The sequence below is a fragment of the Oryx dammah genome, unplaced genomic scaffold, assembly GCF_014754425.2.
Source record: "Oryx dammah isolate SB20612 unplaced genomic scaffold, SCBI_Odam_1.1 HiC_scaffold_10, whole genome shotgun sequence".
In the NCBI taxonomy this organism is placed as follows: Eukaryota; Metazoa; Chordata; class Mammalia; order Artiodactyla; family Bovidae; genus Oryx; species Oryx dammah.
This window is the reverse complement of record NW_024070194.1, coordinates 71,660,131-71,676,098: the sequence shown is the minus strand read 5'-3', so window position 1 is coordinate 71,676,098 and position 15,968 is coordinate 71,660,131. Positions and strand designations below refer to the sequence as shown.

The following is a 15,968-nucleotide window of genomic DNA, read 5'->3' as shown; positions in this document are numbered from 1 at the left end:
TTCTTCTAGCCCAGCGTTTCTCATGATGTACTCTGCATATAAGTTAAATAAGCAAGGTGAGTTTTGGGGGAACACAAAAACTCAAATGAGTTCCCCTAGACACACGTGTTGAGGAAGGAAATGGCCAACCACTCCAGTATTCTTACCTGGAAAACCCCATGGGCAGAGGAGCCTGGTGGGCTACAGGCGATGGGGTTGCAAAGAGTTGGACATGACGTAGCCACTAAACAACAATAGCACATATGTAATGTCCTCGAGGTTTACCCATGTTGCAGTGTGTATCAGTACCTCCTTCCTTTTCAAGGCTGAGTAATATCTTATTGTATGGATGGACTACGTTTTGTGTTTCCATTCATCTCTTGATGGATACTTGGACTTTTGGCTCTTGTGAAAAACACTGCTATACCCACTGCCTTTTTCCATAAAGGGGTGACTGGCACTGGGGGAGTGGAAGGCAGAGGAGAGGCAGGCATGGTGTGTACCCTATCCCCAGAGAGCAGTGCTAAGAGTCTGGGTGCAGATTTCAGGTCCAGCCTTCTGTATCTGGGTGGCTCTGGCCCTCCGCAAGCCAGTAACAAGTATTTGACCAGCAGCTGTGTTGTTGTCAGCTTGCCTTTGGGCAGTGAAGGGCTGCCAGACTGATTGAGTCTTTTTTTTTTTTAAAACGGTCTATTTCCTTTTGGCTGCACTGGGTCTTGGTTGCTGTGTGCAGGCTTTCTCTAGTTTCAGCGAGTGGGGGCTACCCTTGTGGAGCACGGGCTCTTGAGTGTAGGCTTTAGTACTTGTGGTTGCCCCTTGGCATGTGGAATCCTCCCGGACCAGGGATTGAACCCCTGTCCTCTGCATTCGCAAGCAGATTCTTAACCCCCGGACCACCAGGGAAGTCCATTGGTTGAGTCTTCAGCTGATGTAATCACTGTCCTGGTGTTTGCACACTGTCCCTGGCATCTGTCTGGCCTCTTCATCCACCATGACTAATGGCCAAGTGACAGCTTTCTTGCTGATGAGGAAACAGCCTGAACTAGGAGGGAAAAAAAAAAAAAAATCCCCGAGTTGTCTAACTTATCCTCAGCTTATCCAGTGATGTGTTCTGGAAATCTTTCATCTACCGAAAGTCACCCAGCCCTTTTCTTATGGCACAAGTGGGTTTTTGCCTGTTTCTTTTCCATCTGTGATTTGGAAGAGGGTGTCATGCAGGTCCTAGGAGACCCTCAGGAGACATCCGGATTGGAGTGGGGGGCGGCGCTTAGGGATCAGTAGCTGCTGTTGTTTCCCCCGCTCCATGGCGAGTTGACTCAGAGCTGCCGCCTCAGTTTATCTGGCTCTTACTACATTTCTGGATTGCTTCTTCGACCTCTCCTTGTTTTGTGTTTATGTCTAATAAAATATTGTCATTGAGAAACTCTTCTGGCAAGAAATAGAGTCACAAAGTGTTCCAGGGCACGCTTCCATGATTATCATGAAAAGAAACAAGGCTGGTGTCAGAGAGAAATGGGTGGCCAGCGCTGTGTGTGTGCGTGGGTGGGGGGGGCTCCCTGTGGCCCAGTGTCTAGTCCCCAGATTTTCCTCTTTAGAAGTTGGATGTTAGTGCAGCCAGTGGTGGTGGAGCTTGGGGAGACCAAGTCAGAAACCAAACTGGTGAGAGAATGGTCTTTAAACTAGATTGCTCACTTGGTCCTTTCCAGGAGGACTACAGCTGCTGGGCAGGATAGAACGTTCTGGTCTACTCACCAGTGGGTTGTCTGTGAAGGTAAGGGGAGGTGGAAGCGCTCTGTGCCTGAAGGGTCCCTGTCACGGCTGCTCACAGAGCCGAGGCAGCCTGTTAGATGAGGCTCCCAGCAGTCAAAAGTGAAAGTCGCCCAGTCATGTCCCTCTGTGACCCTGTGGACTATACAGTCCATGGAATTCTCCAGGATTACTCATCAATTCATCCTCACTGCTTTCAGGATTCAAGGGCCCTTTAACCTGCATCCTATGGTATGGTTACAGGTCCCTACATCCACTTAGGGTTCCAGCACCCTGTTCTTTCCCTGCTGCACCCTGCCACCTCTTGTTTTCATGCCTTTGAGATGAATTTTCCAGAAAAAAAGTTTTCTGGCCTGCCGTTCTCTTAGGATAAATGCTGTTTGGGGAAGGAGTGGAGGAGAAATTGAGAACCAAGTCATCTGAAACCATCATCTCCACGCAGGGGGCCCTGTCTCTTGAGCTCCCCCTCACCCTATCTTCCTTACAAACCCTGAGCAGAGACTCTGAACCTTATCTCAGGGTCCTAAGACTGTTGCCTGCCTATTATAACCTGTCCTTAACACTGTAACCAGAGGCCAGCCTTTAACCAAGTGTGCATGCAGATAGCCAGTGCTGTGAGTACCTGCAAAATTTGGAAAACTCAGCAGTGGCCACAGGACTGGAAAAGGTCAGTTTTCATTCCAATCCCAAAGAAAGGCAATGCCAAAGAATGCTCAAACTACCATACAATTGCACTCATCTCACACGCTAGTAAAGTAATGCTCAAAATTCTCCAAGCCAGGCTTCAGCAATATGTGAACCGTGAACTTCCTGATGTTCAAGCTGCTTTTAGAAAAGGCAGAGGAACCAGAGATCAAATTACCAACATCCGCTGGATCATGGAGAAAGCAAGAGGGTTCCAGAAAAACATGTATTTCTGCTTTATTGACTACGCCAAAGCCGTTGACTGTGTGGATCACAATAAACTGTGGAAAATTCTGAAAGAGATGGGAATACCAGACCACCTGACCTGCCTCTTGAGAAATCTGTATACAGGTCAGGAAGCAACAGTTAGGACTGGACATGGAACAACAGACTGGTTCCAAATAGGAAAAGGAGTACGTCAAGGCTGTATATTGTCACCCTGCTTATTTAACTTCTATGCAGAGTATATCATGAGAAACGCTGGACTAGAAGAAACACAAGCTGGAATCAAGATTGCTGGGAGAAATATCAATCACCTCAGATATGCAGATGACACCCCCCTTATGGCAGAAAGTGAAGAGGAACTAAAAAGCCTCTTGATGAAAGTGAGAGGAGAGTGAAAAAGTTGGCTTAAAGCTCAACATTCAGAAAACGAAGATCATGGCATCCGGTCCCATCACTTCATGGCAAATACATGGGGAAACAGTGGAAACAGTGTCAGACTTTATTTTTTTAGGCTCCAAAATCACTGCAGATGGTGACTGCAGCCATGAAATTAAAAGACACTTACTCCTTGGAAGAAAAGTTATGACCAACCTAGATAGCATATTCAAAAGCAGAGACATTACTTTGCCAACAAAGGTCCGTCTAGTCAAGGCTATGGTTTTTCCAGTAGTCACGTATGGGTCTGAGAGTTGGACTGTGAAGAAGGCTGAGCACCAAAGAATTGATGCTTTTGAACTGTGGTGTTGGAGAAGACTCTTGAGAGTCCTTTGGACTGCAAGGAGATCCAACCAGTTCATTCTGAAGGAGATCAGCCCTGGGATTTCTTTGGAAGGAATGATGCTAAAGCTGAAGCTCCAGTACTTTGGCCACCTTGTGTGAAGAGTTGACTCATTGGAAAAGACTTTGATGCTGGCAGGGATTGGGGGGCAGGAGGAGAATGGGACGACAGAGGATGAGATGGCTGGATGGCATCACTGACTCGATGGACGTGAGTCTGAGTGAACTCCAGGAGTTGGTGATGGACAGGGAGTCCTGGCGTGCTGTGATTCATGGGGTCGCAAAGAGTCGGACACGACTGAGCGACTGAACTGAACTGAACTGTGAGTACCTGCCACCAGCCCGGCTCCATTCTAGCCCCTCCGAGTGGAATCAGCCAGGATTACAAAGAAGGTCCCTCCCGTCTTCTTGCTGCTCCTTCTCGGTGCCCACTGGGATCTTTCTCTATTTAAAACAGGAGCTAGTTGTCCTGATGGTCCACAAGGTGCCCCCTGGCTGCCCCCTGCACCCTACTCTCTACCCACCTGGCTGTCTTTTGCATCCACTTGCCTTCTCCCCGAATCTGGATCCCAGCCCAGCGCCTTCCTCTTTGTGCCTCCACTTGGATGCTTCTTACTCCACAAACCTGGGAGGACGACTGAAGATGCAGGATACGACACGGAACATGGACCGTCTGCCAGCTTGTTACAGCACAGTGCGCTGAAGCGACGGTGTCTGCACTACATGAGGTTAACTGGGACCCAGCGCTGCCCTTAGCTCCTCCTGGTTCTTCTCACAACTGGAAAACCTTCAGCCACAGTTGTTGCTCCTGTGGGCCCGCACTGCCCTGGAGCCACAGTGATGTCATGCTCTTGACAGCCTGGCCACAAAGATACCTTATCAACCATAGAAATTTGGAGCTCATCAAAGAGTTTGAATAGTTTTCGAGAAGTAGGATATTTCTTTTCCTCTTTGCTTTTATTAGGACATCTTAAAACCTTTGAGAAGTACACAAAGAGCTCAATGCCTCCCTCCTCCACCTCTTTAAAAGAATTTTTTAATGCTGACTCACTTTGATTTCATGAAATAGTTATTTCTTTTTAAATTGTCTCTGCTGTGGTGGCAACTGTTAGCCTTTTAAGAAGGGGACATTGTTAGCTGTGAGTGCTGGGACTCTTTGTTGGGGTGGGGGGATGACTCTCTCTTCATATCCTAAGGAGCACTTTTCAGTGTAGACTTAGTTATTAATCTTTGTAATAGTTTCTTAAGACGCTTCTTATTTCCTCGTTATATCCAAATAGTAGGTAATGTAGATATTGTCATAGAAACCATTTGGATCCAAAGTTTTGTTGTCGGCATTGTTATTGAGAAGGAAACTGAATGTTCTAGTTGGAAAGTAATTTAATTGGGTGACACTTGAAAGAATACCAGCCTAGCCAGATATTTTTTTATTCCCTGGCTCATTATTAATAGCTATGTGATCACAAGGAAGTCATATTGGTGAGCCTCGGTTTCATTAACTCTAAGGGGAAAAGGTAGGAGAGTGTGTGTGTCCGTGTGTTTCTGTGTGTCCATCCGTGTGTGTGTGTGTGTGTGTTGGGGACACTATGAAATTCAAAAATGAATCCGTATTTCTGACAAGGACCATGCCCCATTTGACTTTGGTGCCCCCAGGACAGCTGCTGTCAGTAAATGCTTGTTTGATGTGGGAAGAAACAGAGATACTGACTTTCTTCAATGTGTGACTTTGGACTTAGCAGAGAAACGCTGTAGGACAATGATATGGATACGAAATTCCCAGCCCATCTGCCCCAAGTCTATGCAAACTCTCCGTATTCTCCCAATGTGAACTTGTTACCCTGAGCCTGCATTCAGCATGATCTTACCTTACCCAGCACCTGTCTCTCAGTTCACTACTTGTATTCTGTTTCGTGGCCATGTCCCACTCTGGTCTTCAGTTACAAGCTCTTGGGCATGGGAGATTGTTCTTGGTCATACTCGGCGTGAGACAGAGCACGCAGCACGGTGATGAGCTGGTTGATCACCTGCTGCTGCTTCCTGACTGGACCCGAGATGGTTGTGATTCCAGTGCAGCCTGTTCTGTGCATGACTCGCAGCTCCTGCTCGTGAGCATCTGTTAAATGTACCAGAAGATGGACAGTGAGCTGCTTGCTGGTCCCTGTGTCTGCTTTCCCCTCCAGGAAAAACAGATTTGGCACGGTCGTCGGGAGCCCTCAGCCGACCTCTACATGGGTCTCCTCTTTATTTCATGTCGTGCCTGCAAAGACCACAAACCCACTGATACTCTCCTGAAGATCTACACAAAGCCCGTAAACAGAATCATCGCCCCCCCTCCACCAAAGTAAAACAGTTTGAGCTTGATTCCTCTTTCCCACAGGTGTGGGATTCGGAAGCAAAGGTGTTAGGAACACATGCAAATCCCCAGGTTCCTGGCTCCCTTTCTGCCAGTTCCCTGCTCCCTTCATGTCTATACTGTCTAGAATCCCATGAACAGAGGAGCATGGCAGACTACAGTCCAGGGGGCCGCAAAGAGTCAGACTCGACTGAAGCAACTGAGCACACACCGTCTATGCTTTTGTCCGTTTTTTTCTCCTGAATTTGAGCAAACTGAGTGATCACCAATTTAAAATCTGGGGTGTTTTTAAACAACTTTTTTTCTTTTGAAATATGAAAAGTTACAAAATAGCGCATAGAGTCCCATGAACCCTTCACCCAGCTTTGTCTTATGGGGACATCTTCTATGAAGGCAGAAAAATATCAAAACCGGGAAACTGATCGTTGGCACCAGACTGTGAAACAGACCACAGAATATCTGATTTTTAAAAGCACACACAAAGGAATGCTTTAAAAACTTTTTTTAATTGGAGGATAATTGCTTTACAATATTGTGCTGGTTTCTGCCACACATCAACATGAATCAGCCACAGGTATACAAATGTCCCCCTCCCTCTTGAACCTCCCTCCCATCCCCCACCCCATCCCACCCCTCTAGGTGGTTGCAGGGCCCTAGGTTGAGCTCTCTGAGTCACTGGCTATCTATTTTACGTATGGTAATGTATCTGTTTCCATGCTACTCTCTTAGTTTTTCCCCCTCCTCCCCCTACAAGTCTGTTCTCTATGTCTGCATCTCCATTGCTACCCTGCAAACAGGTTCATCAGTACCATCTCTCCAGATTCCATACACACACATAACATCTGTCTCGATATTGGGTGAAGAGGTTAGCAGGGAGTGTCAGATACTCTCAGAGCAGGAGCCTGATGCAATGCCTGCTTGAAACACCCAGGGCAGTTTTAAGAGTGTGGTCCCTAGGTCACGGGTGTGCCTTCAGAAGAGGAAAGGCCTGCAGAAAGTGGAGGAACAAGGGCTGGGCAGAAGGAAAGGAAACTTGCTGGTTCAGTAGGACTTCAGTTGTGACTCTTCACCAAGAGCCAGGCTGTGGCCACATTTAAGTGTCCTGGTACCTCATAATGAGATGAGTAAGTCCCCTCATTTGGAGAAACATCTGTATGACATTTGTAGAAAAATAAATGATTTTTAAAAACTGGACTTTATTTTCAGAGCAGTTTTAGATTCATGGCAAAATTGAGAGGAAGGTACAGACTTTTCCCAGGTGCCCCCCACCCCCACCCATGCCGTGCCCGCTGTTATCAGCATCATTCACCAGATAGCACGTGGTTACTGAGGCTGAACCCACACAGACATGTCTACTGCTGCCGTTGTGTGCTCAGTCGTGTCCGACTCTTTTCGACCCCATGGACTGTGGCCTGCCAGGCTTCTCTGTTCATGGGATTTTCCAGGCAGGAACACTGGAGTGGGTTGCCATGTCCTCCTCCAGGGGATCTTCCCAACCCAGGGATCGAACCCTCATCTCCTGTGTCTCGTTACCCAAAGTCCACCATTTACCGTGGGTTCACTCTTGGTGTTGTATATTAAATGAGTTTGGACAGATATATAAAGACACATATCCATCACTGTAATATACAGAGCTGTGTAAATGCCCTAAAAATCCCTTGTACTTTACCCGTTTATCACTCTTTCTTCCCTAACCCCTGGCAACCATTCATCTTTTTACTGTAATTGTACCTTTCCCAGAATTTCATAGAGTTGGAATCAGTCTGTAGCCTTTTCAGATTGACTTCTTTCGCTTAGGAATATGTACTTACTGTTCCTCCCTGTCTTTGTCATGACTTGACAGCTCCTTTCTTTTTGGCAGTAAATAATATCCCATTGTCTAGAGGCATCACGGTTTATTTACCCTTTCACCTGCTGATGGACATCTTGGCTGCTTGCGCCTTTGGGCGACGGTGAATGAAGCTGCTATAAACCTCCATGTGCAGGTTTTGAACTGGGTTTTCAACTCGTTGGTGTTGCATCGTGTGGGTCTCTGTATCTGTGTTCCTATTCATATATGAGTGACATTTTATGTATATATGTATGTATATATATTTTAAGTCCTCGCCCCTTTCTTTGGATGGTTGGTGAGGTAAGGGCTGATTTCAGTCTTTTATTTGGTGTCTCTCTTCACTCTCTCAGACACTGGATTGTTCACAGGAGCAAATGACTACACTTTGTGTCTAATTAGCAATATCTGATTGCTCACCACCTGCCAGGGCTTGTTCTGTCTCCTCTCGCTGGGGAGAAGGTGGGTTCTAGCACCATTTCAGTGTTTAAATCTGGTTCAGTGGCTCACCATTGTGCAAATGGGGTTGCTTTTTTGCTGTAGTTTCAGGAGTGTCTGGGGTGGTGGTAGTGGGGGGGGGGGGTGGGCGGTGCAGGGAGGTGGTTAGATGACCTTGGCTAGCAGAGGGAACCGAGAAGCAAGAGGTCATGGAGAAAACCCAGCCCCACCACTCCTGCTGAGTCTGGACCCAGCGAAGGAATTCTCTATAAAGAAGCACGGCAGCAGGCCATGCCGCACATGCAGCGCTTTCTCGGCTGCGTTCTGGGTGAGATGATCTGAGCTACAGTGCACTCTACTCCTCTCATCATTGCTCCGCTCAGCACCCCAGAGTCAGGCTGTGGCCATCACAAGTCTCTTGAGAGATGTCTGTGTCAAGTAAGGGAAGAAAGTTCCCAACTGGCTGTGGTCCTTGACCTTTAGCCCAGTTCTGACTCCTGTAATCTCTAAACTTCCCTTTACTCATTTAAAAGGATGATTGGATAATCTGGAAGAGTCCTTGTAGACCATGGGTCATAAAATTCTACACCCCCCTACCCTAATCCTCAAAGCTGTCCTGTTTGTAAAAATATCATTGGATTAGAGGGGTTTTTACATTCTCTGCTGCCTTTTCTGAAGGACGGCACCCCTGATCGCCAGATTTGGGGGTGGGTCAAAGCCATGGATGGTTGGATATAGATGAGGTTGTTAACAGAACTAGGGAAACAGGTGGATGTCTAAACCAGTTGCCTCTGGACCAGTCCATTCTGGAGTTCAGATGCGCTTGGCTTGTTTGTAAATGGACTTGCAGAGAAGCGACGTTATCTTCCAGAAGAACACTACCCTGATATACCACACTAGGGGACTGCGAGGACTGTTCCAGTTCCGGCTGTCTCATGACCCACACCCTCCCTCCCACCAACCTTATTTTTAAAGTGTGAATTCGACTTCGTCCCCCACTCTCTCCCGGTTTCTTTGCACTTATATATAAGAAGTGGGAGAAGGATTACGCAAAACTTCCGTTTGCTGGCCTCCATCAGGTGAGGGAGGTGATGATCAGCTAGAACTCCATCTCTGCTCTAAGGCACTATGGACACCCAGGCAGCAAAGGCACCAGGCCTGGGTGTGGGGTGTGAGTGCTCAGCTAGAAGCTCCGAGGACTGTTACTGCCTTGTGCCCACCGAGCTGGGCCCTGGTCAGACACATGATCCAGATGGGGAAATTAGAGATACACTGTCGGTTCACTTCTGTGGCCTGCTCCGAAACACACAATCGCCTGCAAGCTGGGAGGGTGGAAGAATGCCACCCCAGCCTTGCCCTGTCCTTCAGCCTGTGCAAAAAAAATCAGTGGGCAATAGCTGGCACACAGGTACCCTGGATCCTCAGGGAGAGACGAGTGTGCAAACATGCAGGGGTGCAGCCGGGGCGCCCGGACCCAAGCAGCTGGGGGCAGGGTGCCGGTGCGCCCTCCCCGCTGTTTTCCTCTTTGGGTCAGCCCGCTTTTATTTCTGGAGTGGAGTGGGACTCTCCCTGGGGCGATCTAGGGTGTCATCTCTGGCATTTGCTCCCAGTGCAGAAAAACAAGTCCGAATGCAACGCACTCGGGTTTCTGAACAGCTGCCCAAGCTCCGAAACCAGGCAGTCAGCAAAGCGGAGGAAGGGAGGAGGGCAGGGGCTCGGGAGAGGGAGGAGGGGGCGGGGCGGGGGGAGGCTGTCAAGGGCGCTCTTTCGGTGGGCGACTCTCCTCCCCGGGCTGGGGAGCGGGCAGAGTGGGGGACGTCCAGGCGAGTGGGGTGCCCCTAGTGGGGATCGAGGTGCAGGGGCGAAGGGGTCGAGGGTACCCCCCGGTGGATGACAATGGGAGATCCGGACCCCTGGGCGGGCTAGGGTGGAGGAAAGTGAGGATGCTTGGGCTCGGTGAGGAGCCTGCGGTGGGGGTTGGTGCGCGAAGGGAGGGGTGTTGAGGATACGTCCCCACCCGGTGGGTAGCGCTGGACGCTCTGCGACCCCAGGCGGGCTGGGGGAGGGGGCTGCCTGGACTGAGGGAGTGCCCAGGGTGGGGGTGGGCGTCAGGCTGGGGGATGGTTCGGAGCTCCTGCCTCTGGGCGAGCTGGGGTGCGAGGAAGGGGGAGGCGCGGCGGGGCGGGGCGGGCAGGCAGGAGCTGCTTGCCGGCCGCCAGGGAGCGGGCGCCTTCCCAGCCGAGCCATGCGGTACGTGAGCGACGTGTGGCAGCCTCTGCGCAGACTGTTCCGCGGCAGTGTGGGTTTCGGCGAGCGCCGCCTCCTTCCAATCACCGCGCAGCCCCAGCGGAGGGATGCGCCTGTGCAGCGCAGCGCTGCTCACTGAGGCGTCGCGTGCCAAAGTCACATCCCAGTGAATGCCTGCGAGGGAGGCATCCCTCCGCTCCCCGCACCCCAGATCTTCACAGGGCGGCCACGGACCTGACCTCACGACCGCCGCATGTCCCCAGCTGATGCACAGCCTCGGGAACCCGGGATACGGAGGGACACACACAGCAAAAACTGGCGAATTTTAGGGGTTTGCACAATCAAGGTGCCACCTCCCAATAGTTATTCTGGACTTTCAGTCAGGTCATCAATTTCAGATCAGAATAGGATCGAGGTTTATTTACTCTTCTACTAGAAGAAATAAAAGTATATCGAAAATATTGTAAACGGTGACCGTGAAAACCGAGATGCCACGTTCCATTTTGGTCCAGCCTCCAAGTCTCCCCCCCCCCCCGCCCCTTGTGCCCAGCATTCCGGGGACCTTTTGGGGAGCAGTGTTCAGCACAGCTCAGGGTTTCTAAGGAATTAAGGAAATTGCGCAGAGTGAGGACCAAGGGCCAAGGAAGCCCCCTCCCCTGGGGTGGCGCCAGAGCCGTGGCGGCTGAGACTCACGGATATTATTAGGGAGCAGTTACGGCAAGGAGTGACCCAAGAGGCGCTCTCAGAGACCTCCTTCTGGCCTCCCTCTAGGGTAGCAGAGACACACACCCCCGTCCCCTCTTAACTTTCTCCCAACCTTTAACCCTAAACCCCTGTCTTCACCGTGACCGTGCCTGGCCCGGAATGCATAAAGTAATTAGCCTCCAATTAAATAAATTTGTATTTAAAAAAGAATGCACGGTATCTGGGTCCCATTCCCAAAGAGGCCGAGTCTTTAGGATGCAGTAGGCATTCCTGGTGATTCGCTTGCCCGGCTCCACGGGCCACACTGGACGGTGCTGTTTCTCTCCTCCCAGCACAGCTGCAGTGGTTATTCTGGGAAGCTGTGCGGGGCGTTTTTAGGGGATGACAGGAGGAGGCTCACGAAGTGGCACCTTCAGCCAGGGCTCCTTTAGGGCGTTATCTGAGTCGGCGTCGCCGGTCTGCAGGGGGCGCCAGCAGGCTGAGCCACCCTCCTTCCACGTGAAAGGGGGCTGGAACCCGAGGAATGCGTCCCCGCCCCAGGGTTGACGTGTGCGTGGCTGTCTTAAAAGCCGGGGCGGCGCGCTGGGCGTCCAGCAGAGCCGGAGAGGAGGCCAGCGGGCGAGGACCGCACGGGCTCTAGCCGGCGCAAGAGGACCGCGGCTGTCACTGCGCTCGGAGCATCCCAGCCCCGCGGGAGCCGTGGGTGCCGCCCCAGCCCCGCGTCCCTCTCGCAGCGCTTGGGGAGCCTCGCGCCCCAGGCGAGCGCTCGTGATTTAGCACAAAGCACGTTTCCAAAAAGCCGCGCTTTCGCGCACGCACCCTCGCCCCCCTTTGTTTCGGGGGTCGCCAGGCCGCTCTCCTCCCCAAGTCTGAATTCTTCAGAAGGGGCGGAGGGCCGCCGAGCCTCGGGTGGGAAGATGCCCTTGGAGCTGACTCAGAGCCGGGTGCAGAAGATCTGGATCCCGGTCGACCACCGCCCCTCGCTGCCCAGAAGTGAGTGCAGACGCGCGCGGGGCCGGGCGGCCGGGGAGGGCGCGCCGTGAGCGGAAAGAGGCCATTGTGTGGAGGGCGCCGGCCCGGCGCTTTTGTGCCGGCTCCCCTCCTCCGGCGCGCTCGGCCGGCCGGGCGCCGCCCTCCGCGCCGTCCCCGCGTCCCGGCCCGGGCGCCCCCTGCTCCTCCCCACCAGCTCCGGCGCGGGGCGGGCACGGCGCCGGCGCTGCGCCTCCCCTGGCCGGCGTCGGGGGCGCTGTGGCCCGGCTCGAGGGCTTCGCGGGGCTACGCTCGACTCGGCTCCCGCGGGGAGCGCAGAGGGACCCGGAAACGGCGCGCGCGCTGAGCGGGAAGCGCCGGGCGCCGCCGGGAACCTCCGTTTCGGGGACGCGTGGGAAGGGACGCCGGCGTCTCCTGCGCCCCCGGCCCCTCTCCCGGGTGCCCGCCGCGCCTCCTCGGGTCCCAGCCGCCGTTCTGTGTCGATCGCTACCTCCTCTCTTCTCTCTTCCCCTCCTTCCCTCCCGCCTCCTTTTCTCCGCTTTCCGCCTCCTCTTCCCCACCGCGTGTTTCTCTCTCCTCTCTCAACCTCTCTCTGCTTCCACCCCCCTCACTCCATCCTTCGTCTCTATGTTTCTCTTTCTTTATGTATTTCCATCGTCTATCTTTTTGTCCTTCTTTCTATGTATTTCTAATCTCCTATCTTTAGTTCTCTTTTTCCCCCCCTCTCCCTTCGCGGTCTTTACGGCTGTCTGCCTCCCTCCTCTCTTCCTCTCCCCGTACCCCCCTCTACCCCCTGTGCCGGGGGCGTAGAGAGTTATCTGGAACTCAGCCTTTGTGCACGTTTTGGGGAGGGTCTGCGGGTGGGGACTACACAGTCGGCAGCGTTTCCCACGTGTGCGAGCCGGCGCGCACGCGGGCACACATAGGCACATTCTCTCTCTGGACTTGGAGTTTGCTGACAGTTCGCCTCTCCGCCCTGTCGGGTCTTGGCCCGTAAATGCTTTGGGAAGGTTTACCTTGGGCTCTGTCCCCAGCCACGGAGAGAGCCACCTCTTAAAAGGGTGGTTCCAGAGGTTTGAAGGCGACACCCGCTCCTCCAGCAAAATCACCAAGGGGCCTGTCAGGTGGACAGGCTGAGACAGTGGTGAGCATTTTGCTCCAGGTCAGGTCAGGTCAGGATGCCTGAGAGGTAAACACTGGCTCTCAGGTGCAAACCCTCCCAAGTGGCTTCAAGGCATCCCCCGAGCTAGGTGGCCTGTGCGCTTTCTCTGCCATCACATTTTTCAGGGGCTGGTCACCAAGGCCGCAGTGACAGCTCCTCTCCCTAGGGTTTGCCCAGGTGTGAGTTACCTCCCTTTCCTCAGACTTGCCCCAGGAGGTGGGGAGAGTTGGCCCTGGGGTGCTCTTAGGACATCCTGGTGATGGGAGCCTGACAAGGTGCTCCCCATGCTGGCAGGGGTGGGGTGGAGTAGAGTGCTCTTCCACCAGCTTGATCCCTCAGGTCCAGCAGGCCACAGAAGGACAACTAGGCTTCTTTGCAAGGTAGCTGGGCACTGGGGAACCTTACAGGTGTCTTGCTCCCCAGCCCTTTCAGGTATGCTCTTAAGTAGCCCACTGAACAGGCTGACCACGGTCTGGTTATATTTCTGTAAAACCGGTTGGTGGTGAGAAATGCCCCACCTGAAATCAGGAGGGAGATACAGAAGGAGCCCCACCCCTTTTTGACTTTTGAATAAAAGATATTGATAAAAGAACACTGGATACACTGAGGCACACAGATATACACTGGTTCTCTCAACACCTGTAGGTGTATGTGTGCACACAGAAATGCACACTCACATTTAGCCATCCTCTGGGGTTCACGGTGGGGTGAGGGCTGGGAGGTCTGGCCACAGCAGGGCGGGGTGGGAGGGGGACTCTGAGCTGGGCTGGCATCCGCTTGTTGAGTGATTCTGACAGACGCAAGTGTGCGCCACGCTTTTCCTCGGGGCTTCAGAGATCCATCCATTAGTCCCTATCAGCCTGCACGTCTCGCACGCAGATGAGATATTTGCCTGAAAATCCCTGTCGGAACAATTTGCAGCTTGATGGGTGGGGGGCCGGGGGGGGGAGGCGGTTTGCTGAAGCTGATGGATTAAGTCCCTTGTCCCCACCCACTCCTGCAATCCCTGTGTGTGGCTGTGGGGTTACAGTTTTTTCTTAGAAGATTATCTGCACCCTGGGTATTTATTGCTTGCATGCCGTTATTTTAAGTAGCAGTGTCTTTCTGGGTTTATATGGTCACATTTGTCTCCTCCCATCATGGAGAGAGGGTATCTCTTCCTGGCATCTTTCCCATTCCCCGCCCCTCCCCCATTCTTTAATGGCATTGGGAACTGGGTGGATTTTTCTCCCTTCTGAACCTGTTGCCATCTTTCTAAGTGCTGTCCTAGTTGGGGGTCACAGCAGACCCGTCTGAGATGTGTTAACTAACAGAGGACACAGAAAACACAACTGTGGATGTATAAAGAATGGTAAAACAGCCACAGGAAGCCCCAGATTGATTCATTTGGTGGCACTTCCACCTCTGAAGCCCATTATTTTGGGGCCCGGTTGCTACAGCTTCATGGTGGTAAATGCTTCTTACAAATCCTGCCGCTTCCTTCAAGCGCAGACTGTAATTCAGGGAGACTTACTGACTTGGTGAATCAGCTGAATGGACAAGGAAGTAGACTCTCGACTGGCAAGAACTAGCGATCCTTTGTTTCTCATCACGGAAGGAGTTATGTGTGCAGGTCCCAACTCATGTATCATTTCTCTGCTCAGAACCCGGTTTCCTCATCTGTAAAGCAGGTTATGTACTGTCTGCTGAGAGAAGGTTTCATCTCACAGAGGCTTTAGCCCCACTGATGGTTTTCCCGCTCAAAGAGGGAAAATTGGGGAAACCTTACAGACCTTATCACATGGGCAGCCACTGTAATCTGCAGTCGTGATTCTCCTCCCTGGCTTCACATTTAAATCATGTGGGGGAGACTTTGAAAAAAATGCACGCTGGTACCCCCTCTCCAAGTTAGAATTGCTACAGGTGCAGCCTGTGCATCCTGGTTTTAAAAGCTTTTTAGGTTCAGCCGCTGGTTGAGAACCACTTTTTGAGGAAGGAGCACTTCAAGGGTTTCAGGTGGGAAGGACCAAGGTGAACCCCAGGTCTGTCCCTCACCGCTTATGCAGGGGACCTCCTTCACTTGTGGGTCCTGGTTCCCTCGTGTCTGGCCTTAATGGAAGGAAGCCCTAATGGCTGATGGAGGCTGCCATAGCAAGTATCCTACACGTTACCTTCTGCTTCACCCTCTGGGAACCTTTGTGAAACATCCGTGCATTTCACAGACAGGGAAAACCGAGACTCCAAAAGGTCGAGTAACTCGTCCAGGACTCAAGGCAGTGCTGGCTTTGAACTCTCCTGGCTCCAGGCCCTCTCAGCCACCATGCTCCTGCGTTGTCAACTGATTCCCTGAAACACCCCTCCCTCCCTTGCTGGCAGAGAGCCTGTTGGGTTGGGAGGGCCATTCTCTGGACAAGAATTAGGCATTGAGTTAAAATGTGCGTGCAAAGCAATGAATGAATGCAGCATCCACTGCACAGTCCAGAAGAGTTTAGGAAAGAGGTTTTGCTGAGCTGGGGTCTCCCCACCCTGCAGAGCCTCAGCCCACCTCACCGCCACCCCCTCACCATCCCCCTGGGGCAAGCTCACTTCCCTGTCGATTCCTAACACGGGACCAGGCGGACTCTCTGGGCTGAAATGATCCCAGGAGAAAGTTTGTATCCAGTGGACCACAGTCAGGTATCTGCTGTGGCTTTCTGGGCCTGCCTTCCATTCTCCCAGGGCGGAGTGTGTGTCCTGTTCCCCAGAGAGCCCTTTTCAGGTGGTGGTGTCACAGCAGAGCTTACTGTGTAGCGTGTCGTTTGCCCTTGCCTGGCAGCGATGGGGGAGCAGGTTGC

The 15,968-nt window shown here is 52.3% G+C and overlaps 1 protein-coding gene across 7 annotated transcripts in view; it reads left to right on the top strand.

The window, feature by feature from the left end:
• The window catches only part of PFKFB3 (6-phosphofructo-2-kinase/fructose-2,6-biphosphatase 3), a 101,851-nt gene that overhangs the window by 64,117 nt on the left and 21,766 nt on the right, over positions 1-15,968 (top strand). For 3 of the 7 annotated variants that reach the window (XM_040248256.1, XM_040248251.1, XM_040248252.1), the window contains exon 1: positions 11,601-11,996. The exons of the other annotated variants lie outside the window; for them this stretch is intronic. In XM_040248256.1, coding sequence (XP_040104190.1) covers positions 11,921-11,996 — 76 coding nt within the window. In that variant the 5' untranslated portion in view covers positions 11,601-11,920. Of the gene's footprint in view, positions 1-11,600; positions 11,997-15,968 lie in introns of those variants that run through there. 7 annotated transcript variants of the gene reach the window in all.